The 23,866-nt window shown below is 41.3% G+C and overlaps 2 protein-coding genes across 3 annotated transcripts in view; both read left to right on the forward strand.

The window, feature by feature from the left end:
- The window catches only part of LOC124177562 (neuroligin-4, X-linked), a 252,640-nt gene extending 231,695 nt beyond the window's left edge, over nucleotides 1-20,945 (forward strand). For both annotated transcript variants that reach the window (XM_046560061.1, XM_046560062.1), the window contains exons 10-13: nucleotides 14,035-14,368; nucleotides 15,167-15,430; nucleotides 16,424-16,616; nucleotides 18,501-20,945. In XM_046560061.1, the coding sequence (XP_046416017.1) occupies nucleotides 14,035-14,368; nucleotides 15,167-15,430; nucleotides 16,424-16,616; nucleotides 18,501-18,650 (941 nt within the window). In that variant the 3' untranslated portion in view covers nucleotides 18,651-20,945. The remainder of the gene's footprint in view (nucleotides 1-14,034; nucleotides 14,369-15,166; nucleotides 15,431-16,423; nucleotides 16,617-18,500) is intronic.
- Nucleotides 20,946-21,455: 510 nt separating this feature from the next.
- Nucleotides 21,456-22,833, forward strand: LOC124177408 (serine/threonine-protein phosphatase 6 regulatory ankyrin repeat subunit B-like). Its single transcript, XM_046559738.1, has 5 exons — nucleotides 21,456-21,498; nucleotides 21,594-21,672; nucleotides 21,747-21,995; nucleotides 22,083-22,207; nucleotides 22,490-22,833. The coding sequence occupies exons 1-5, from the start codon at nucleotides 21,456-21,458 to the stop codon at nucleotides 22,780-22,782; spliced, it is 789 nt and encodes a 262-aa protein (XP_046415694.1). The 3' UTR covers nucleotides 22,783-22,833.
- The last annotated feature ends 1,033 nt before the right edge of the window (nucleotides 22,834-23,866 follow it).

The following is a 23,866-nucleotide window of genomic DNA, read 5'->3' on the forward strand; positions in this document are numbered from 1 at the left end:
AGCGGAACGAAACCCTTTGGGAATTTTATTATACATTCAGGAGGGGTTACGACACGCAATCTGCTGCAGCCTGAGCCCGCAGGATGTGTCCCGGATATTCGGGGAGCAAAAACCACCCCTATAGAAGGGTGACGGATACCCGAAGCTCCGATCTCTCGGATCTTCGGACGTGAAACGCGACCGCATCGACCTGCGGAAAATGGACGGGATCTTCTTAAAATCCCCCCACGCGATAAAAGGGAATCCCGATCGCTAATGCCGCCGTCTTTTACCGCTCCCGAATACATATTATACATATACCTATACATATATACTATACATACATGCATGCGTACATAGATATATACGCGCCACGGTTCGCCAGCGATTTTTTTTCACCCGGCCTAAAACTTCTTGCGACGTCCTAAACTGTTCCGATTCAATCTTCCTGCTTCGGCTCAAAGAACATTTTACGGCGATTAGAATTTTATCGCGAACTTATCGCGCGGCTGCGAAAGATTCATATTTTTGTCACTTGTTTCTTTATTCGACTGGTATGATTTCTGCAGTTAACCAGAATCACCAAAGCGTTTTGTAAAACGTTATTAATTTCTTACCGATCTTGACGGAAACAACGAATAAGATTCTAGAACGAAATACAGAATATCCCTTTTTTTCCACGCACAACGATTCTCAAACACATTATTCTATTTTACAAATTTCAAGGTGCAGTTTGGTTTACGACGAGGAGTTTGAGACTCGTGAAATCCTGCCAAGTGTTTCGAAATCATACGAAATTTTTGCAATATGTTTTAAAATTGTGTGTAATATTGTAGAATTTCAGAAAATCGTTTCGATTCCCTGAAATGTTTGAGATGTTCTAATATTGTGTAATTTTGAAATGCCGTGTGCGGAAAAACTGACGAACGATTAGTTAGTTCTTCGGATCACAAGTACAGAGCGTAAAAACGGAGGAAAGCGAATTTATTCCACATCTGAAAAGCTTCGGTCTATGAGTTATATTCTGATTCGGTGTCGTCGAATTTTCGTGGTTTAGTGATCGACGTGACCTTCTTGAAAATTTCACCCTACCGAGCTGCTGCGTTCCAACGCCAATCCAATTACCATTTGAATTTAATAAGACATTCTTCCAAAAACTATTCATAACTATGTACCGACATCACGTGACTCGGTGGATGAATGTTCAAATTTTCATCCGAACACGGATTGCGCTAAATGACCGGAATTTTTTTCGTACGCAAGAACAAACACCTCGAATTATTTTTCCCTCTCTTATCTGTCGGGAAATTGTAAGATCCGACATTTTTATCAATTTCCGAACGTCACGTAAGAACCACGCAGGTTTATCGAGAAGGGGATGTTTTCTTCTTTTTTTTTTTTCATTTTTCATTTACTTATTTATTTATTTTTGTCGTATGAATTTTCAGCACGGAGCAGTTATATTACATTAGTCGAATCGCGCGGAATATTGTATGGGGAAGTGGGAATAACTTTCGGGTTCTTATATTATAACCGGTGGAGTAAACGGTGACTCAGGAATAAATTATTGTTTCCGTTGCAAAAAGGGGGCTGAAGAAAAATGCATGTTACACTGATGTAGATTTGAGGGGGGGGGGGAGTTTATTCTATCCATACGCGATTTTTTTCAAAGTAATATTAACATTTCTGGAAAATCCGACATCGGATCGGTATCGACATATTCTTACGATCAATGTTGCAAATATCGAAGAAAGAAATTCTTCAACTGGAATCATAATGATGATAATAATAATAACAAAAATAAAACTAATAATAATAATGATAATAATAATCAAAATAATCAATAATAATCAATGAAACGGCGAAAGAATGTAGAGAACGCAAACTAGCAATATGTAAATACCAAGGTACACAGAAGGGATGCCTGCAGCTGTTTCTTTGACGGGAAATTGTGACGATAATATCGTTCGATTCAAGTCGAGAACCGGGCGCTGTAAAAATTATATGGGAATACCTTAGAGGACTGGAATTATAAAGTAGGTACTCAGGAATTCCACCCTTGCGAGGTTAATATCGTGAATTTATTTGTGTCCATCGTCGACAGGATCGCCTCTCTCTCTCTCTCTCTCTCTCTCTCCATCTAAATTCCCATTTTTTCAAGCTGGGTCGTAAAATTCATGCTGACGACGCACCGTATATCGTTAGTCGCGAATAGGGAATAAATAAAATTTGATTCGAAGATGTACGGAACGTACAGTCAGGCGAAGAATGTGTGGAAACAGGTGTTCTAAAAACTTTAACCGAAGCTACGTTCAATCCGATTGATAGAAAATCGTTGTGGTTCAGAAAAAATATAACTACTTAATTTCAAGTATAAAAACACCTCGTTAATAGCCGAGTCCAAGAAATACATTATTTCATTTTTTCACCATACATTCTATGAGGTTTGTAGGGTTACGATTAAGACTAGCTCGTTAAAAATTCATTCACAGAGGAATTTTCTACGAACGGTCTAAAATTTTTTGTAGGACTTGTCAATTGACGAAAAAGAAAGAATACTCATTCGTACAATCGTTGTGATTGACGGGTGATAAACTTATGGCTCAGCAAAAAGTTCGTTCACATTGTTGTCAAAAATGCAACTTAGAAGATATTACCAGGATTCATGTATGATTCAAATGAGCTTTATTGTTCTTCGGAGTAAGACGAGCAGTATGGGTTTTTGCTGGGTCATTCTTGCAACCAAATATCTTGGCGGTAATACACCGATCGGCCTCTTCCTGACCAATCGTCTTGCGCCAACATAGCCAAAGACCGATCCAGGAGTCTTTCCAAAATTCCCCCTATTAAAGATCCTCGTCAAACCAGACCTATGCAACGGACAGGATAATTTCAGACACCAGACGAAACGGTACGAAATTAAACGCAGAACCAATTAAGACTTCAGACAGTTCAGAACTCATGGAAATTACAAGCAGTGCAGACTATTCTAAATTATAAAATATTGATGTACAGAAACTTCGATATTTAGTACAATGATCGCGAGTCGATTACAGAGAGTCATATAAGTGTATAAAATCGTGGTATAACCGAACGTTGGAAATCGATTGAAAAAATTTCGCATTGTTATTAAGTGTGTATTCAAATTAAAGTGTTGTGTAAAAAAAGAATTACTTGAATCGCGCATAGCATAGAGACAGGCGGAATGAGAAATCAATACGAGCAGATCACAGAAGTGAACGTGACAAATTTTGTAAATCGAACTCAAGTCTAAAGCCATTCGGACGGTACGCTGTTAACATATATAAAAATTGTTTGAAAATTTTTCACCCACATCGGGGAGACTTTTTGTCTTTAGGTGTAACTAGACAAGCTTCAGTGACTCTATTTCCAGGCCCTCGTTTCGCCACGTCTTTCTTTGAGCACTTTTTCAACCCAACCGCACACACTTGAACAATGAATCGTGTTCGTTGATCGGCAGGGAGAGATTATGCATGCTGTTGCACACGACAAACGTGCGGATAAAAATTGGGGGAGGCGGTGTTGATATCGGTCGCTGGTATTCAATACGACGTCCCTGACACAAAAGGATAGCTGCATCCCGGGGGTGTTCAACCTTAGCCCCGAGAAATTCCCGGAGGTACCTGATCCGTCCAACGACCCGTCCCACCTCCTCGACTTCGGCTTCGGCATCCGCTCTTTGTCTCTTCTAACTCCTTCGTCCGATGGGACAATGCTCCAGCGAGTAGCCGTTGGACGGCCGGTCTTCGATAGAGTCCATTGTGGCCTCACAATCGGGAAATGGGATTGGTCGTCGATGATGGATAGATTGATTCGATGCGAAACGACTCGCCTTATCCATTGGTTCTCGTAATTTATCGCGTCCGAGGTACCACTTGAACCGATTCCCTCTGCGGCGACCGTCTTGCGCTCTGAAGTACCATTGGTTCATCGTAAACCCGCGACTAATCGTCAGTGAATCAACTAAACGCGAAATTCGAACGTACGAATGTGGTCTAAGACATCTACGTCGTCTGGGCAATTTATGTGTCGGACTCGTCTGCCTTCGGTCACCTTTCGAACAGGCTTCAGGATTTCAAGAAAATCAAGAAACGTCCTCTTCTTGGGATGTTTAAAAATTTTTTCGCGAAGACTCGTAGAATCGGAACGATGGATTACAATTCATTGGAACATCGTGAATAATCATTACACGTCACATCGTTTCGTTCGGTCTGAAAATACCTGGAAGAATTCCATTCCGACGTTTTGCTAAGGCTGACAGACGGGTGAAATGCACAGGGTTCTTTGCATAGTTGAAAATTCCAAAGACACGACGGACGGCAAGTGGAACGAGTGAAGCAGGGTAAATGTGACACATGGCGGTGGAGCTGAGGCGGCAAGAACGTCCAATTTCCTGTCTGAAATGCGCTTCGTCGGCGCACGGATGCATCAGTCGATGCGATGTCCAGACCAAGCATCATCCGGAAGGTTTCGGGCTCGTCCGAAGTCCGAAGTCGAATTAATATATAGGCACGTAGACGTGTCGAGGCCTCGGCACAATCCGATTCGACAATGTTTGAACACGGACTCGGCCGACCGAGTAATCTCGGCTAATTCAATACCAATTAGCAGGTTGCGCCGCCCATGGTGAGACACTCTTGGATCACCGGAGCGGAGCGTTGAAGCCTCGCTCGGCACGGATATTAAGACGGAATTCGAATAACGTGTTTACTTACTCGCAGCCCTGCCGGGGCTTTAATGATCTCTGCCACCCCTCTACACCCCCCCGAAGATCTTCACCCCTTCCCCCGAGTAATCTCTAAGAAGAGTATCCTTAGCTTGAATTAATGCCGAGGAAGCTGCGGGACACTTTTCAATCTCTGACGCCTTATGACCGCATCGTGACAAATTGGAAACGGAGGCTTTTGTGGCTTTTTAATACACTCAACGTTCATCGATGAGTGAAGAGAGATCGAACACGTAGCGCGAATAATGGAAAAAGGGTCTGAGCGACGAAAAGTCCGAGTTTCTTTTTTTTTTTTATACTTTTCATTTATCGCTGATCAATGGGAAAACTATCGAAAGGGGGAAAGAACGCTGTTTTATTTTACAACAGAGATTTGAAAGCAGAAGGGCGCAAGCGCCGTTAACGAAATTTCTCGACTAATGCCAAAAGGACGTGTTCAGAAAAAAAGAAATGTAAATTTTTTTTCCGAATACGCACTTCTGGCATTCATTTAATGGAAAATATTATGCCGACTAATTTGCATCCGTCATTTAATCGGTTCCGTTATTTCGAATCTTGGAACTCTGATTTCTGATTCGGAATCAGCTGTTTCAAAATCTATCCTTCACCAAACTACAGTCGAATCGATATAGTGCAAACATGTTTCTCTTCTTTTCAAATACCCACGTATATGTGTCATAACCCAAGAGTGGCGCAACTTTTTTTCACCGATACATGTGTGACTCAAAGTCAAGGAGTTAAAGGGGTTGTCTAGTGTGAAAAAATATTTTTTTTTCCAAGGTTTTTTTGGCTATTTTTTCAAGACAAACCATTGAAATAAAATTTCTCATACTTTTCACGTTGTATTTATTGACATTTAAACAAACCGTGTACATTTTTTCGGGACGAAGTATTAAATATAACTTAATGTGCGCTGCTCGATGGGGGAAAGTGTTTAAAAAAAAATGTAGCCATGATATCTCAAAAATCACTGAACCGTCCGATCCTGGACGTTTTGTTTCTTCGACGAGACTCTTAAACATTCGTGAAGTATACCGGACGCAAGATAATCCATAGTTCAAAAATGACCAAAAACTAAATTTGTAGTGTTCACCCATCTAGCAATTGGCTTTAATTATCGAGAAATTCACAATTTGTGTCCTTAATTTATAATCTTCACAAATAAATGGGTCAACAATTCGATCTAAACGACTCGATAACCGATACATTTACCTTAGAAGTGTCGAGAATATTCAATAGCACATTGAATCAAACGGGTCGACAATTTATCGTATCATCACTGATCAGATCTGACATTGCGAGGGAAATCAACACTTCTTTTCGAACTGTATAATCTGCATAATCTGTAAGCACGACAGGTATTATAACTAAGCAACGGGGTGAACGTAATTTGGTATCGCGTAATCGTGCAAGCTTGTTTATATTTTCTTTCAATCAACCGAGCCTTCGGCTAGATTGTTACACGCGTCAATCGCCGGAGTTGATCGTGAAACGAAACGCCAGCTGTTATCGCTGCCACCTTGCAAACACCCCTTCATTCGGTCTGCCTAATAATTATCCTGCCCTCCCCGTTTTTTCTTCCCTTGCTTCTTTTTTGACAAGTTCCATTTGTTCCACTGTCGTTAACGGTCCGTGAATCTGTTAATTCAGGACTGGCTGACGAAGGGGGAAATTATCACAGCTTTGAGATAAAGGCTGCGCCAGTCAGATTGTTTGTTTCGGACAGCGACTCTCTCTCTCTCTCTCTCTGATTTGTTTAAACCTCGGTCGAATAAATTCCAAGAAATGTATGCCTCTGAATTTTAGGCCAGCCACGGCTGTTGCGTTTACATTTTTACCGAGTCGGCACAAAAACAAAAAAATGAATAAAAATAAGGAGAGAAAACGGTGAAACAAACTTCAAAACTACCCAAGCGCCTACAACGATCTTTTGCCTTCTGTCGTCGATGAAGCCGCGATAAAATGTGTAACAACGTAACTCTCTTTTTTTACGTTGCATACCGAATCATTCTTTTCATGCCGTATATCATGTATTTTTTATAACGGAAAGACGGTTTGAGATGGGGAAAAAGGGATTTAAAAGTACCTTATCGAAACTGTTGCGTTTGTACGCGCATGTGTGTGAAAACTGTGTATATTCAAGCGATAAATTAATGTGTGCTCGAACCGAATATCCCGTGGGGAAATTTTTTGATGGAAATCCTTGAAAATACTGTTTTCATCTATAATACAAATTAAATTCCCAACAAAGTTAAAGCGAATGAAAATTCAAACGGAAACCTGAAACCGCAACCTCGTTTATACATGCAAAAAACATGATACTTTTCTCGCTTGGAATTTACAATTGAAAATAATCAGATTTTCAGCCATTGGAAAAATTTACAACAATTAATTTTTTCTACAGTTCAAATAATCCGAAGAGTCGAAAACAAATGGAGAAAAAGACTCTCCCATTTTTCGTCCAAATCGTGAAAACGTCCCGAGGACAAGATTCTGAAAAAAAAAAAATAAAATAAAAAAAAAAAAAACACCGCCGCTTCGAAATTTCATACAAGTACGAAACGTAAGCTTTACCAACCAACCACGCACGTGAAACGTTTTGGTCAACCCGATGCACACGATGAGACATTTTAACGTGTGTGTCCGCAGAGGGGGACAAAATAGCTTGCTCGGAATTTGATCAAAGGAATTAGTTGGTGAAATTAGAGTTCCTTTGCGGTCAATCCGACGCTTCCACTTCTACACCTCGTCCTGTAAGCCGTTTCGTCCTCGTCGTGTGGAGTTTGGCGTTGTATGACTTCGGAAACTAAACGCCGAATGACCGAAGCCAGACGATCGTTGCTAATTGGCCAGATATCGTCAACCCCACCGGTTGTTTCCAAGTCCAATCGGAATGGGCAAAGCGTAGAGCTTCTGGTACCCCATTACAGATACGTGACGCGGAGGCCCGATCGCTACCTCCGGTTCCTGATTGCGGCTTCTACTTCACTTTTCTTCTTCACCGAGTTAGTCACAGAATTCTGGGAATTTCCGGGCCCCGATTCAACAACCGAAACCACTGTCATCTCACCCCGTTTCATATCCTGAGCGACATTTCAGAGTGAAAACTTCATTTCCGCTGTCTCCGGTGCATTTCCTGCAAGAATATTGGTGTCGGTATGCAGCTTGACGGTTATGTATAATTTATTGTGACAACGCGGTTGAGAACGAGTCGAAAGTCGTCCTACTGTGAAATCGCAGTGTCAAATGGGACAATCTTGAGGAGTTTTGAGGATGGTGTCTGTTTTACTGACCGTGCGACCTTGTTTCGCTGTCAATCACGAACGACATTCAGTCGGACGACCGTGTCTTCCTCGAATCATGGATTGTTTTCGCGCTGCTCTGTAAATTTGCTCTTATTCGTTCCGCACAGCGATCTCGTGTCCGAATAAATAAAGCGTGCACGCCTGATTGATGCCGGATTTATTTATAAGAGGCTGGGAAATTCCGCCGTCAGCGATACCTTGGCGGCAGACGGACGCGAGAGGCGATAACATTATTTCCCAGATTTTCCCTGGAAGGCCAGCGCGCTGTGTAAGCCTGTATTACCAATGATCTGAAATTATTCCGAGTCCCACGAGTCGAACAACGCAAAGTGACGTTCCGAGCAAAATGCGAAACGTCAGAATCGCGTTGGTTCAAGCACACGCAAGCGTGGTCGTGTAGCCGTAGTTGCCGATTTTGCGGATCGTCGTCAAGGCTGCAAAACTCTGCGAAATACGGCGAAGCATCGCTAACGCCAAGACGGCGAGGTATTGAAATTCATTATTTTGCAAAGACGTAGAATTTTATACGAGTTTCATACAGTTTTGTGCACATCGCCGTAATTGCGTTCCGAGTTTCAGCAGTAACCGAAGCATTTTGGAGAACATTTGACAGTTTCATTTAGGCTATCAGTTCCGTCAAACATTCGAAATATTTTCAACAGGTTGAGCATTCAAATACTGATATCCGCAGCTATAGTTCGGAGCTGAGTCATCAGGAGCTCGCAAACGTTTTTAGGAGCTTAAATGAAACGCTCCAAACTCTTTAAAGCATGAATTTCATTGAGAATAACGTATATTGATTCTTTGGTTATACAGAATGATTTAATCGAGAAGGGGTAAAGGTTGAAATCTATAAAGGTTAAAAAAATTATTATAAGGGTCGATAATCGATTTTGTAGACTTTTTAAATTTATAAAGTTGAAGTGTAGAAAAGTAAAATATGGAATCGTCAAAGTTGTGACGATTCTATTTAGTTTTCGCTGGCTATATTCTTATTCGTTTTGATAATTCTGCATTTTAGGTATCTTTACCTTGACCTTTTGATCATTTGAAGTTTCTTACTCCACCTTTCCAAATTTTGACATCCTGCGCAATAAATCTTAGCGTCTATGAAAATTCGATATTGTGTCCTGTCCGCTTTCTGATCTTTCTGAATTTTTACCCTGGGGAAACACTTGACTCTATTCAGAAAAAAGCTTCATCAACTGCATACGAAGCGATTCGTAAAAATTTAATTAAATTTTCATCACTGCTTCAAACAACAGTTTGATCGAGTTATTACGTCACACAATAGTGCCAAAGTATATAACGCTTGTTTTCAATGCCTGTATTGTTTAAAAATAATTTTTTAATCGAATCCATTATCAAAACTCTCTTTCTACAGTTTTATCAAATCATCACACAATTCGCAGAAATATTTACCAGCAACATTTCGAATCGCATAGACCGTTACGGTCAATAAATCTTTTCACATTTTTCTCTCCTCGGTAAAATCTCACACTTTTCATAATACCATTTGAAAAATTCCATCACATTACACGCAACGTCGGTGATGAACGCGCAATGAAAAATCTACGTCTGCAGACTCTTGTCATGTACAGTGCATGGAAAGAAAGAAAAAATTATGCAAATTAGATTTTTTCCGCACGTGAAAACGTAGACCCCTATCAAAAACAAGTAAAAAATAAAGATGAAGAGCGAGAGCGAGAGGAAAGGGGGAGAGGGTGGGAAAGTTTTCGGATTCCGGTGTGCGTCGTCCCCGACGAAATTCCGAATTCCTCGACAAAATTGGCCAGATATTTTCAGCGTCATTTTTCTTGAATTCCCTTCTCTGTCCGCGGTTGGCTTTTCTTTCGCATGAACAAACTCGACTCCCCCCGATTCGAAGGGGATGGAAGGTGAGCCCCGAGACGCGGGAGAAAAACGTGGACTCTTGTCTCCGTTCGCTTCTCGTATACGGAGAGTTGTGAAAAACGCACTTGATATTCAACCCCCGGATTTTCGCGGTGCTTGCGCAGACGCGGAAGAGCGCGAGCTTCGAAATGCTCAGCGAGATGCCGCCGCTTGCCTACTCTTATACCTATGCCTATTCACCCCGGTCGGCTCGTTCCGCGACGTTCTCCACCCCCGCAACCACCCCCCAACCGTAAACCGTGTGTTCGATGGAGGGAAAACAGCTTGTGAATAGCACCGTACTCGCAGTTCTTAGGATAATAAAATAGGCATTGACTCGCAAAAATCGCTGATCCTCCCCCTTAACCATGCTTACATATAGCTGACACCTCACGGAAACGCGTTGGTGAGTATATAAAAGCTTAAACTACATTCTTCACCGTTACCCGTATGGAAATACACGGGACGAAGACGTCGAGTGGCGGACGATGATTAGGGTTCACCACCGCATGTTTCCTTGTCGTCGATATTTCCGCTTATACAGCCTCTTTTCTCTCGTGCTTGTCTTTCTTTTTTTTTTTTTTTTTTTTTCTTTCTTCACTTATTTCTTTTTTTACTCCACCCGGATCGGAAAATATGGACTCGGAATGAAATATCAAGTTATACGTATAGGATATACTTTTAAGGATTGATGGGAGGGGATATTTTGGATAAGGATATCAGGCGCCATGTGTGCATGCGGGTACATATTTATATGTATATATTTATATATATATAATATATATACACACACGCACACTTAAATATGCATGCCGGGACAGGGATAAGAAAATCTTATCGCAAACCCTTCAAGGTAGGTTTAAGGTATGTACATGGCCGATGTGGATACATACACGTTGAGAATCGCAGCTTATTGATTTTGAGGGTGAAATGCTGGGGGGACGTGAGTCTTTCATTCCAAGGCCGCATACACCGTTTTTTATTACGCCCATCCCCCGTCCCTCTACGGTGAATCTTACGAGGATTCTTCAACTTTGCGGAAAACATTTCGGGGGATAGAACGTATATGTAGAAGGTAAAGGTATTATTAGGCACAATCTGCACACACGAGGATATATTGGCTGTCTTTAAACTTCGTTGAAACGTGTACAACTTTTTTTTTTTTGCCGAGGGTCGAAGGAGGGGGTTGTTTCTTCTTTGTAATATAGAGTTTTAAAATGTCGGAAACAAAAAAAAAAAAAAAACACTGTCGAACACCGCATGTTCAGCGAGAATAAACGATTCGAAGATAAAATGAAACTTTTGAAAACAAAGGTCATAGTGGAGATAGGTACCTATTGCAAGTATAATTGTAGAAATTTTTCTGTGCTCAAAGCACAGGGTGTGCAAGCTGTTTATGACGTTGCGTGTATTTTCCACCGCAAGGTTTTTTTTTAACACACATTTATGTAATAATATGCCGCCGAGTTAGTTTCTGGCTGTAGGATTTGAAGAGACGTGTATTTATTTTTACTCATTTTTCCTCTTTCTCTCTGCAAATGGAGTCTTAACTTACCTCGCGCATTCACTCGCTTCGCTCATGTTGTACGATATATTTAGAGTCGCGTAGCTGGCAGAGCAGTGCGTTCTCCTTTAAATGGCCAGCTGGAGGCGGGAAAGTGAGGGAGGAGAAAGAAAAAAAAAAAAAAAAACAAGAGAAAAAAGTACCTCCCCGGAGAGACGGGAGTTAGTCGGAGGCCGGATTCCCTTTCGCACGTACCGAACTGAACGAAGGGTTGACGGAAAGGAGGGTGGAGGAACGAGGAGAGACGTGGAAAAAGAAGAAACCGGGGGTAAAAACAGACGAAAAGAAAGCTAGGAGAAGAAAAGGCAAGCATTGGGACCACCATACTTTAGCTGCCTTTCCGAAACAAAAGGGTTAGAAACTCCGAAGGTTCTTGGGGAAGGGGGAAAAGGGACGAAACGTGCGTGTAGGTAACGCGTACTCTCGGCTCGCCCAACGAGAGAGCTTCTGCTAACTTTCCCGTTTGTTTTCCACTCCTCCGCTCCCTTATATCCCACCCGGCAAAGTATCTCCGAATCTCGTTTCCGTAAATTTAGAGGGTGAAAGCGCCAATTATTGATCATACTGCTCCGCGTTCACGTGCCATCAATTTCGATTTTACACTTTCTATACAATTACAAGAATTTGACGGAAAGGGGGAGCATTTTAAGCCAGCTGAGTTCTCTCTTTCTTCTTCCCTCATCGATGGTCGATAGTAATTATTCGTGATTAATTCATCCGTAAAAAGGATAACGAAAGGAATAAAGCTCAATTTCAATTATATGTAATATATACAGATTCGCCCGAAGTTTGGATAATTTTTATTTTTTTTTTTGTAGAAGTAGATAGGTAAACATTGTGTGAATTATTTTGCAATCAACTTGAAAGTTACCGAGTTTTCGGTCTACGGAGAAGTTGATTAGTGTTTGTAAACCGAATGGCAGCCGGTTGAATCTCAGACAAAACAGGTGGATCGATGATACGATTGTTGTTTCCGAAACTCAACAAGGTGGAAATTTGTCTCGAGTTTAAACAGCAATCGGAAGCAACGATATTATCGTATTTGACAAGGCATTAAAGCTGCTCTCCGGTCGGCGATACTCGCGAATGAATAATTAATTACACGGGACGTTGGAACGGATGCTTGGCGTAGAAATTGTTTGAAACCAGGGACAGCTTGAAGGGACGAAAACGGCGGGTACGATATTATTTTGCGATTGTAGTGGAGGCTAGGATATTTGCAGATGAGTTATCCGTTGGTATTGACGACATTTCGCGACTCGTCTTGTCACGGCTTGATCCTAAGCCCCCGTAATCCTGATAAGCGAAGTCCTTGCAAGGGGCGACGAATCTGCTCTCCAGATCCTTGAAATTTTCGGGAATTTGAGAGCGCGGACGCGATTAGCGCGCGCATTACGCAAGTGGGGGTTTAAAATTGCGAAGGCTGGAAAAGAAAAGGTTGGCGATAAAATATGTATGCGAGGATTTTTCACCAGCGGTGAGGCTGCGGCGACTCGATCTATAAGCGGAGGCGGCCGAGTACCGGACGTTGGCTTTCCACGCCGGAAATGGCGCCCACCCTACGTCCCCTTTATCCGCACTTGGCGATTCTGAATTTTCTAGCACGGGTCATGAAAGGTCAGTCGGACATTTTTCCAATATGGGAAATTGAACGTCGTTATATGGAAAAGGTCGGCTCGGATTTGAAAACGATTTCCATACCCGCGCGGCCGGCCCTTTGAATGCTACTCGTCGGTTGACGGAACCGCGCGCCTTCTTCTTTGGCTCGCCAATATTCCGTTGCGCCACCGCTGGGCTTCCCCGAAAGCGAAAGCGAAAGCGAGGAGCCTTCTCGCGAATCTTCTTCAGGGTTCAAAGAACCTCCTCGAAAAGAATGGGATCCGGCTACTTGACTTAACGATGATCAGCTCCGATCCCACCGTCCGGCGTAACTGCGTCTCGGAAAATGATATTCGCGGATATCCGGGAAAAGGAGAAGAGCCCGGGAGGATCAAAGAGGCATCTCTGAAAGCAGCCAGTCGAGCAGTGGAAGCGAACTCTCGTTATACTTGAACCATTCTCTCCGCCGGATGATTCCACTTTCGACTTTCGACTCGTACTCGGCGAGTGATCATCCCGATCCCCGATACTTGGCACAGGACTACGTACAATTTTCACCCCAAAGTTAACCCCCGCGGTTCAATTTCATGAACGAACACCTCGCGCGATAACTCAGATACTTGCATATAATACACCGATGTATTCCTTCGAACTTTCTTCTTCCGGCACGTATCGAGGCGCCATTTATCAAAATGGTATTACCGTAGGTAAAATACACACACCGGTATATGATATATATAAGGTGAACCATCGGTTGAACGTGTATCGGTATACACGGGGAATAAATCGAAACTTTGAGAGGGTCTAGGAGATGATATTTCACGTGGAATATCGGCGATACCCGCTCCTTTATTTCCACCTCATCTTCCATCGAATATAGCCAACGAAGTTCTACCCTCATTGTCAGGGTGCTCGAGTCGTATGATAACTTTCAATTTTCGCCGCAGGTATGAAGCCGAAGATGAAGAACCACTACAGGGCCCATCAGCTATCCGTCTGGCTTCGACTCGTTCCGGAACTACATCGCGCCGGGATGGAAGACGTCGAACCGAAGCACAACCTCTTTCGAGGCTACGCCGATCCCGCCCTTTACGACGGTTCCGTGAGGCCTGATCCCCTCAGCAGGCTCGGCGAAGAGTTCAGACGCGTCAATCTGACCACCGAACCTCCGACCACCACGGACTTCACCATCACTACCTGCGTCAGTCTCATTCAAAGCACCAACTTGCAGAACGCCAATAACGCGAGCACCGATACATTGGCCAGCTTAGACGCCGCTGGGTGAGTACCACAACCGTTGTGATAAAATGAGTCCGTTAAAAATTTAACTGATCCGATATCCAGGGGTGAAGTTTCAGTTGGCATTCGGGAGAATAATTTCACCCTCCGGATACGACGATATTTATACTCACAAAACTCGATCGGACGGTGTCGGGACACTTGTACTAATTGGTTTGTCCTTTTTCGTTTATCCTTCATCGTGCTTGCGATGCTTTGCCAAAAGTCGTTTGTCCTAGTGTTTACTGAAGAAATATCGTCGGAAGTTCGAGTTCACGTCTGTTATTGTTCCTGAATACGATCATGGTTTGAGTTTAAAAATATGTAGTAAAAGCCAAGGACGCACTGTTTTTAATCAAATTTCACACACGTGTATAAATCGTTGTACAGTATTTTTATCAGGAGTACCGATGTGGGGTAAAAAGTGCAAGTGAATTACGAGAGATTGGTGAGAATTAACGAAGCTGTTATATACGTTTGTTTGATCAGAGGTTCGCGTGGTCGTCTGTCGATAAATTAATTATAATCTCTTCGTTAAAGAACCACTCGATAAATGGGAACAAAAGTTTATTGTCAGGGACATGACTGGCACTTGAGAGAACGGGGCTTTTAATAAACTACTTTATGGATATAGTATATATCGTTACGCCTCTCTCTCTCTCTCTCTCTCTCTTTTTGTTGGAGAGAGAGACTTATACCCAACGAGTCTGACGGGCTGCGGCACTCCGCTTCTTTTCACTTCTTCGGCTTCCATGAAAAATGAGTAACTTTTAATTAAATAATTAAAAATTCCCGCTTCAGGTACGCGGCTTACTCGACAGCCTTGAGCGTAACGATCGCCATCGGCTGTAGCCTCCTTATACTGAACGTGCTCATCTTCGCTGGCGTTTACTATCAAAGAGACAAGACGCGGCTCGAGGTCAAGAGTCTTCAGCAGCAACAAATGATCAATCAACAGTGCGGACCCAGGGGATTCAACGAGCTGAAGCAACCCCCGCCGCCCCATTCACACTTTCCAGGATCCGGACAAGTCATCGTTGATGTCGAGAACGAGATGCTGCGAAGGTATGGATCGAGAAACTTTTTGAAAATAAGATCAATGAAAAACAGAGACTCGGATCAAATAATTTTATTGGGATTTGACGAATCTCGTGAAAAAAACAGTTCACTTGACGTTAGAAAATAAATACAAATCGTTCATTTTCAAACGAAATAATTCAATTGTTACTATAGTAATATGAGACTGTTTACATCATCAAGCACTTCTGATTAATGCCAGATTTGTACAGTTTTTCCAAAAAATTGAATTATCATATCAGTTTTACTTTTTCATTGTTCGTTTCGCCATTCATTAGTTTGAACATTGTTTTGAATCGACTGTATATATACGATATATTCGTAAGGAATCGTTCGTTCCGATTTCTACTTCGATTCTACGTGACTCCGGAACATCAATTCGATTCTTCCTCCTTTCTGTACGGCTGAGCGAAGCAGTGATACTCGAAGTTTTTGCGAGATTCCCAAGACGCTATCATCTCGCAATTAATCAAGACTGCGGTTCGAGATGTTATCAGACGAGCAGAACTAGAACTGGTTAGGCACACCGGAATTATACAGAAGCATGTTTACTTTTTATCCGAAAAATCTAGCCTCGAATACGGCCCGTGATTGCTTGAAAGAATCGCGGTGTAAGAATGAAGAAAAATTTTATACCTTCCCGCAGGCAAGGTTAAACATGGCCATGATAATCAAGAGCAGCCGTCGTTCACTTGAGATAAGAAAATTTGAGAGAGAAAATATACGGTATATAAGACAATGGTAAATCCAAATCGAAATTCAGTTGAGAACGTTACCGTTGATGTTTTTTTTTTCTTTTTCTTTTTAAAAATACTGAGACGAATCGCGCAGGTAGTCGCGGTAAAATCACCGAAAACGAAATGCGGAAATGTTTTCGTAACGAAAATTAGGCAGGGAGGAGAAGATTTTCACGGTGGTATCTAATGCCCTTCCCTCGAGATAAGCGGAATGGTAATTTTATCCGAAATTTCTGTTCGCCAGGAACGCGATGAAGGCCCCTCCGAGCAGTCCAAACTCGCAACTACTACAGCAGGGACAAGTAACCCACACATTGCCGCACCAGCATCATTATCAGAAGCAACATCAGCACCAGCAGCATCATCAGCAGCAGCAGCACGCGACGTTGCCTCGAGCGGCCGTCATGCAGGACATGAACATAAATACACAAATGCAGGTGGGTACCAGGATCGTACGTTACACGGTCGTGAAATTCTGAAGGAAAAACAGATTCCCAAGTTCCTTCATTTTCATCTCCTCGCCTCACGCATGAGCGTTACTTTCGCGAAGAGTTGTTCTCTCAACGTTTTTTTTTTTTTTCTTTTTTTCTTCTTCTTCTTCTCGTTATTCCACCCCTTTCATTTTTCCCCAGCCTCGTTCCTCCTAGCTCCCTAGGATCTCTTTATTCTCCGACTTGCGCAGCTGAGGTACGTGCAGCGTCAACCCTTCGAAATGCCCATTGGAATATAGATCGAAAATTATTAAAACGGTATATGCACAGTCATTGCCGAATACTTCTCCCTGATACCAGTTTCCGAGACGAGTTTCACATCGGTACAAACGCTCGCGTTGCTTTCAAGTTTAATTACATCAAATTCGAACGCGATTATGGCTCCGAGACGTCGTATGCCCACAAAGAGAAGCAATCGGTCCATATGGCGTGCGGAATTAAGGCTTCTGGTTCACTGCTCTCGAGGGAATGAGTAGAAGCCGTGTTTCCACAATCGATACCTTCCGAGATGAACACTCCTTATATCGAATTGCACAATGCAACGAGGCTGCTGTACAAACCACACGTGATTTTGATGATGAAAGGTTTCTTCTTCCTCGAACGAATGGATACAGTGCAAACGAAACGATTGATACGTTCCGAACGTCTACCGAATGGTTTTCAATACTTTGCTTCGTCTTCTCCTCCACCTCCTCCACCTCCCCCCTCTTCTTCTTCTTCTTCTTCTTCTTCTTCTTGTCATTTATATCCACGCGCTGAAATTGGTTCATCAGATATTCGGTCTGACGAATATTTATAAAGCGGACAATCGAGTGCAGGAGGAAAGGGGTTTGAGAGGTGGAGGGGTGGAAATTGGATGGTAGCAACTAGGAACGAAAGTGGGAATGAACCGCATCAAGGATGTGTATGTGTAGCACCTGCGGAATTCGGTTGTCAAAGAAAGACATATCGCCGTCCCCGTTTCGGAGAGGAACAGCGTACCTACATCGAAACTCCGCTTCGATTAAGGTTTTCCTCTAAAAGGAGAGCCTTCATTCTTCAGCCCCGAAGAGCCTGTCAGGAATACTACGGGTACTCGGAGAGTTTTTGACAAGTACATATTTTCCCGAGCGTTGAAAGGCGGGGTGAAGAAAAAAAAAAAAAAACTCGGGCTACTTTCTTTTCTTTTTTTTTCTTTTTTTTTGTCCTTTTCTTCTTCGTTTTATTTTTATTTTTTTATTTTTGCTTGCTTTACAACCTCAAATTTAATATCCCTTGGCTGCATCGCGATAACGAACGATATATCTACTCGATGAAAACTTTTCTTCAGCTCCGCCTATCCAGTGAATAAAAAAATTCATTCAATTCTTTTTTACACAGAAGCTTTTCTATAACCCGATCGTTTATCCGAATGAGAACCCTTGGAATCTGTTTAACTTTCTGCCAGCCAAGTTTCTCCTGCGAACGTTTTGCATCGAAAGCCCCCCGCGGGTAGGAAGTTGCTAGGACTCTTTCGGACTCCATTCTCTCTCTCTCTCTCTCTCTCTATAGTGTCATAGTAGTTTAATCGTTGGATTTGTGTTCCTTCACCTCCACTAGTGTTATTTTTATTTTTATCGTATTACTGTGTAGTTCCCACAAGTCTGTCTTTCTTCTTTTTAATCCAACGAATTCAAATCATATTATTCCGCATGGTCACGAACATCAAATCATCTGATTGTCCTTTATCTTTCATTTCCTTTTAATTTCTTTGTCAATTTACCTTATCATTCATCCCTGGTAGGATAAAAATTTTACCTATCTTATTCTGTTCTGATTGTCACGTTTTTGTTTTTGTTTTTTTAATTTCAGGGACCTCCGAACGGATCTATCCACTTAACGATTCCACGGGCGCCTCCGCCGCCCCGAGCAAGAAGTCCTCCGGAAAGTCAGCCGCTGCTTCAAGGTCCGACGGTTTCAAGCCGCGTTCCACAAACGGCGATGAGCGAGATGAGAGTCTGATGTATGGAGCCTCCTCCGAAGCCGGTAGTGCCGGACGTCCTGACCGCGTCAACCCTTCTCTAGGAATGTGGGAAATTTTAACGAGATTAAGGAATGGCAAAGGGAAAAGGGTGAAACGGAACTGCAAATTACGGGTTGATGTAAGTGCGAAGGGTTAGGCGCGGTTTGATGTCGGGGATTTTCCGGCGGGTTGTTCCCTGGACGGAGGAGGAAATTTGGCATTGAGTATCGGGAGGAGGAGGAACACGTTCTTGGACTCGTGGAACTGAAAAAAAATAAACAAGTTACCAAATGTCGAGAAAATTTTTTTTTTCATCTCAGATACGTTATACTTTTAGGGAAATAAGAAACAATCGTGCGTATAATAATGAAAGAAAAAGACACTTATCCACTTCTTTTGTTGCTATAGTCTACGATACTGTTGAAATAAGAAAAAAAACAAATGTGAATACCAGCTGCAGTAGCTGTTTGAAAAAGGGTATCTTATATACATGTATACATATAAGTGGTGCGAGAAGCGCGAACAATATATGTGTATGTACATATATTTGGACAACTGCAACGCCTAAACACCGGATGCAAAAATATATTTTTATTTGACTCGCTTCTGTTTTTTTTTTCTTTTTTTTTCAAACAGTGAGTGCTGATGTAAAAAAGTATTTAAAATTTAAGAAAGTGAATAAACTGAACAAATACACTGTAACTACGCGGTTAATCTACACTGTAGGTAAACAAATTACTCCATATGTAGGATATTTTGTGTGCAGGTAAGTTACCTACGGTATACAAATGGATCGAAAATCTCGTTACCAAAATAATTGCCAAATGACAATCTGCTGAATTGCAGAACGGATGGATTAGGTGCAAAAATAATTATTAATATTAAATGGTGGAAGGGAGAAATTATTAAAATGAAATAAACTGGAAAACTGCAGTGTAAAACAACGTGTTTTTATTATACATAAAATATAGAGGTACATAATGAGTAAAAAGATGTTAGATGTTCCTTGTAAATATAAAATACGTTTACCTGTTATCACGGTAAAATGAGTAAAAGTAAAAAAATAAATAAATAAACAAATGAATAAATAAATAAAACAATAAAATAAAATAATACGGTAGTTCACTAAGATTGGCACAGTGGGGATTATTGTCATTTATCAAACATTTTTTACCCTCTCCGTAACTTGTCGAGGTTTTTTTTCCGACGATTTGACGAATATAACAACGTATTCATTTTCTTTTATTTATTAATTATTTTACCTTGACTTCACGTACGCGTAAACATATGGTATACATAGGGCCGTAAGATAATATTTGTAATAATAATAATAGTAATGATTAAAAAAATACGATATTACGACTAGTATTTGAAGGGGAAGAATTGAACTGTTTGACACGCTATAGTTATACACTGCCACAAGACTTGAAATGATAATTGAAGGTGAATTGAATGATTAATGTATCTGATGAGAATTTAAACATCAATTTGCAGCGCGAAGGTATTTAGAAATAAGTGAACATAGGTAAATGATGAATTGGAATAATAATCAATTGTAAATATTTAAAATGGCAAAGAAAATAAAATTCATATAATATGTTGTAAGGAAATTGAGAATTTTTAAAATTTAAAACTTAAAAATAACATTAATATAATATTGTATAAGTAAATTGAAAATTTTAAAATCAGTCACGGAGGATAATAAATAAATATCGTTCGGTGTTTAAACACGGACTTCAAATTGAAGGCAGCCGTATTAAAAAAAACTACGGAGTTGTATAATTTAAATATTATATCATTCAACCGTAATGTTTTATACCATTAAATTTTGAAGATTTGACATGAATACAGAAGTTATTTAAAAAAAATAGAGTAATGATAATAATTGAATAAATTATACATTGTATATGTAAACATAGGTGAAATTCAAGCCGAATGAAATCATAGAAGAAAATGGATTGTTATGAGTGGGTGTTTGATACATACGTGAACTTAATGATATCATGAAATGTGGACAATCTGTTAAACATTACCAATGATAAAAACAAACATATAAAAATACAAAAAAAAGGAAATTTAAATGATATTGTATATGATATTACGGATAATAACGGTACGAAAAGGTTTACTATCACCACGTACGTCGTTTATTTAACCGGTGTCACGTGTGTCTAGATTTTTATCCCCGTATTGATTTGTTGATCAGCGCATACGAGACACTGAAATGTTACGTTGAAAGTTTTGTTGTCAAACTGTAAATATATATAACAAAATATATGGAAATATTAATTGGATAACGATGATTTTTTCCCTGCCTTTACCATTTAAAAGGTGATTCAAAAGCTGCGTTGAAAATAATAAAAAAATAATCATAATAACCATCGTATCGATGGTGATTTTTTTCCCGAGATCAAAATTCCTGTCCCCATATCAACCAATGTTCCAAAAAAGTAGCTGGCTTGTGAATCTGTCACATTTATTCAAGAGCGTGCCTCCGGACACTAGATGCATAACTTATCAGAATCAATAGTCGATGGTTGGACAGGGTTTGGTCGATTCGCATATTTAGTCGAACAAAAAATAACATAGAACCGAACCGGTGATCTGCACAGAATTTTTCGCAGCGAATCAGCAAATAGCCATTGGAGGCATCAAGAATTATCTCAAAAACATTTCGCAAGGTGACGCACTTTGATGGTAGAAGAAAAGATGAGACCGTTTATGCGAAGCGTTTCATTAATGGCTGTCTCACAGATAACACAATCGAGGCTTAACCACGTCTCTCAACTTTAAAAGACACCCGAATGACTGGGGAACGGAGAACAACATCAGCTGTGGAAAATTTAAGTGCGTCTTCGTCATTATTTGATCGATTATCACAGTTTTGGTAAAAAAAATTTAACACGAGTATTTGATGTCCTTACTATTTCACTCCTGGAAAGGTTTCTCAGATGAAGAGGAGCTCATAAGACTTCTGGGATTCGCTAGCCTGGAAAAAATCATCGATTTCATAAGCATCAGGTCCGATAAATCCGTCAGCCGTAACCACAGTGGAACCGATTTTTATCCAATCTGTCGAAATTTGGGTTTTCCAGACCAGCGATGGACCTCCATTATCCTACGCAATATCGCAAGTTGAGAACTCCATTGACCGCAGCGATTGACCGCGGGACCCCGAGTATCCTGAAAAGTTTGCTTGACAGGTTCTCGGTCTCTTTGGACTCGACCACAACTCAGCCCTTTGGGAAAACTGCTTTGATGCACGCCTCCTACGTTTCCAGGAACCCCGAAGTCATTCGAGTGCTCATAGCGCGCGGTGCCAACGTTCGAAAGACCGACGACGTGTACGTAACGAGATTTTCGTCTTTTGACATGTCCAATGCCAGTCCCGATACTGACGCAAGGTTGTCTCTTTCATTGGGTTCAAGGAGAGGTTGGAATCCCCTGTACTACGCGATCGTCGGCGAGCGAACGGAAAACGTGAAATGTCTTATCGAATCGGGGACGGATCTGGAGTCGCGGGACTTTCAAGGCCGAACGCCATTGATGATTGCAGGTAAGCTTTCCGCCGTGAAGAGTAGAAGTAATAAATAGAAAATAAGAAAATAGAGTACGTATTGGATGTCGTTGCTACGGCAAAAGTAGCACGAAGCGCCAATCAAAGTGAGTCCTATTGCCAAGCGCCAATCAGATTGTTACGCTTATTGCTTATCGCTTTTTGGTGGTCACTTTTTCAGTTCAAAAAGCCATATGAGATTCTTCTCCATACCTCTACCCTCCAACTTTTCCGGTATCAAATTCAACATCCGATCAACTTCATCTTCGTTTTAACTTTCAGTCATCCTGTCAAATCTTGGAACAGCGAAGCTGCTTCTAGACCACGGCGCCGATCCAACGGCGATCGATGATCTTGGATGTACGGCTCTTAAGTTGGCGATACTACGGAATAAGCATGAACTTGCTATTATCCTAGCAGAGTACGAAACTGACGTCACTTGTGAACCGTCTACGGTTATTCACTCCGACTATGAATTGGCAGAACACCTAATGCCGGATCTTGTTCCGATTATGAGGGAAAACACACTGCGGAAGCGACGTGATCTTGAGAAAACCACACTGATCAATGATTAGAAAGTGCCATATATTGAATATCATCTGACCAATGGTGTAGTTATCTAAATGTAAACATGGTAATAAAAATAATTGTCACATCCTCGATGCCTACTGCTCGTAGATATTGAAAGCATCTTTCGTCACTTGTTTTTAATATGAATTGATGTATGATGTATGTATGATTTAACACGTTTTTTATACATGCATTCGTCATTTTTATATGATTACGTAATTTTTTTTTACGTCAAACCTTATATTTCACCCTAAATCTCCGTGTGCATTGCATAAATATGACTGTAGATGTCTCTTACCCGTTGATGAGAAACAGTCATGGCTAACTCGTTGTCCGTAATTGTCATCGATGAAATTAGATGCTAATACGAACATACGGCCTACCAACATTTTCGATGCAAATTTTGAAGAAGGAGTATGATGCTGAAAATATTTGTACCGTGGACTACACAGTCGTGTTATGGCTGAAGAAATCAATGACGGGTGTTCGAATTACGCAGTGAGCAACGCTTTATCACTTCCAGACAGAATTCGCGAGTTCATTTTCCTGACTTCTCTGGAATTGGACTATGGCTCGTTGGAGTGCATTTTCTGAGATCCTGTGGGTCACATTGTTCGGAATACTAAACGGTTTCGTGCTCTTTTCCGGAGTAATTTTGCGAGAGAAATCGATCGGGCGCAGCCCCAATACGCTGCGATCGACGAATCAAAAGTTACAGCCGAAAAACGAGAACCTGTGTTTTCGACATTTTTCAGCAGGTGCTTTTTCCTTCGTAACTTCTCTCCCGTGGATCCCACGCCATTTTTGCTGCATTTTCTGAGTTCCTGGGTGTCCAATTAGTCGAGTAAGGGTCGTTTGAATGGAATATGAGACCTGGAATTATTTGCCCGAAAAAAAAGTAAGGCTAACCCCTTTGTATTTTTGGCGAAAATTTTCGCGATTCTGAAAAGTGCTGAAATAAATTCTTTCTGGCACTATTCGGACGTAATTTTGCGAGAGAAATCGATTGGGCACAGTCCCAATACGCTGCGAGCAACGAATAAAAAGTTACAGCCGAAAAACGAGAACCTGCGTTTTCGACATTTTTCA

This window comes from Neodiprion fabricii, chromosome 3 (assembly GCF_021155785.1).
Source record: "Neodiprion fabricii isolate iyNeoFabr1 chromosome 3, iyNeoFabr1.1, whole genome shotgun sequence".
NCBI lineage: Eukaryota > Metazoa > Arthropoda > Insecta > Hymenoptera > Diprionidae > Neodiprion > Neodiprion fabricii.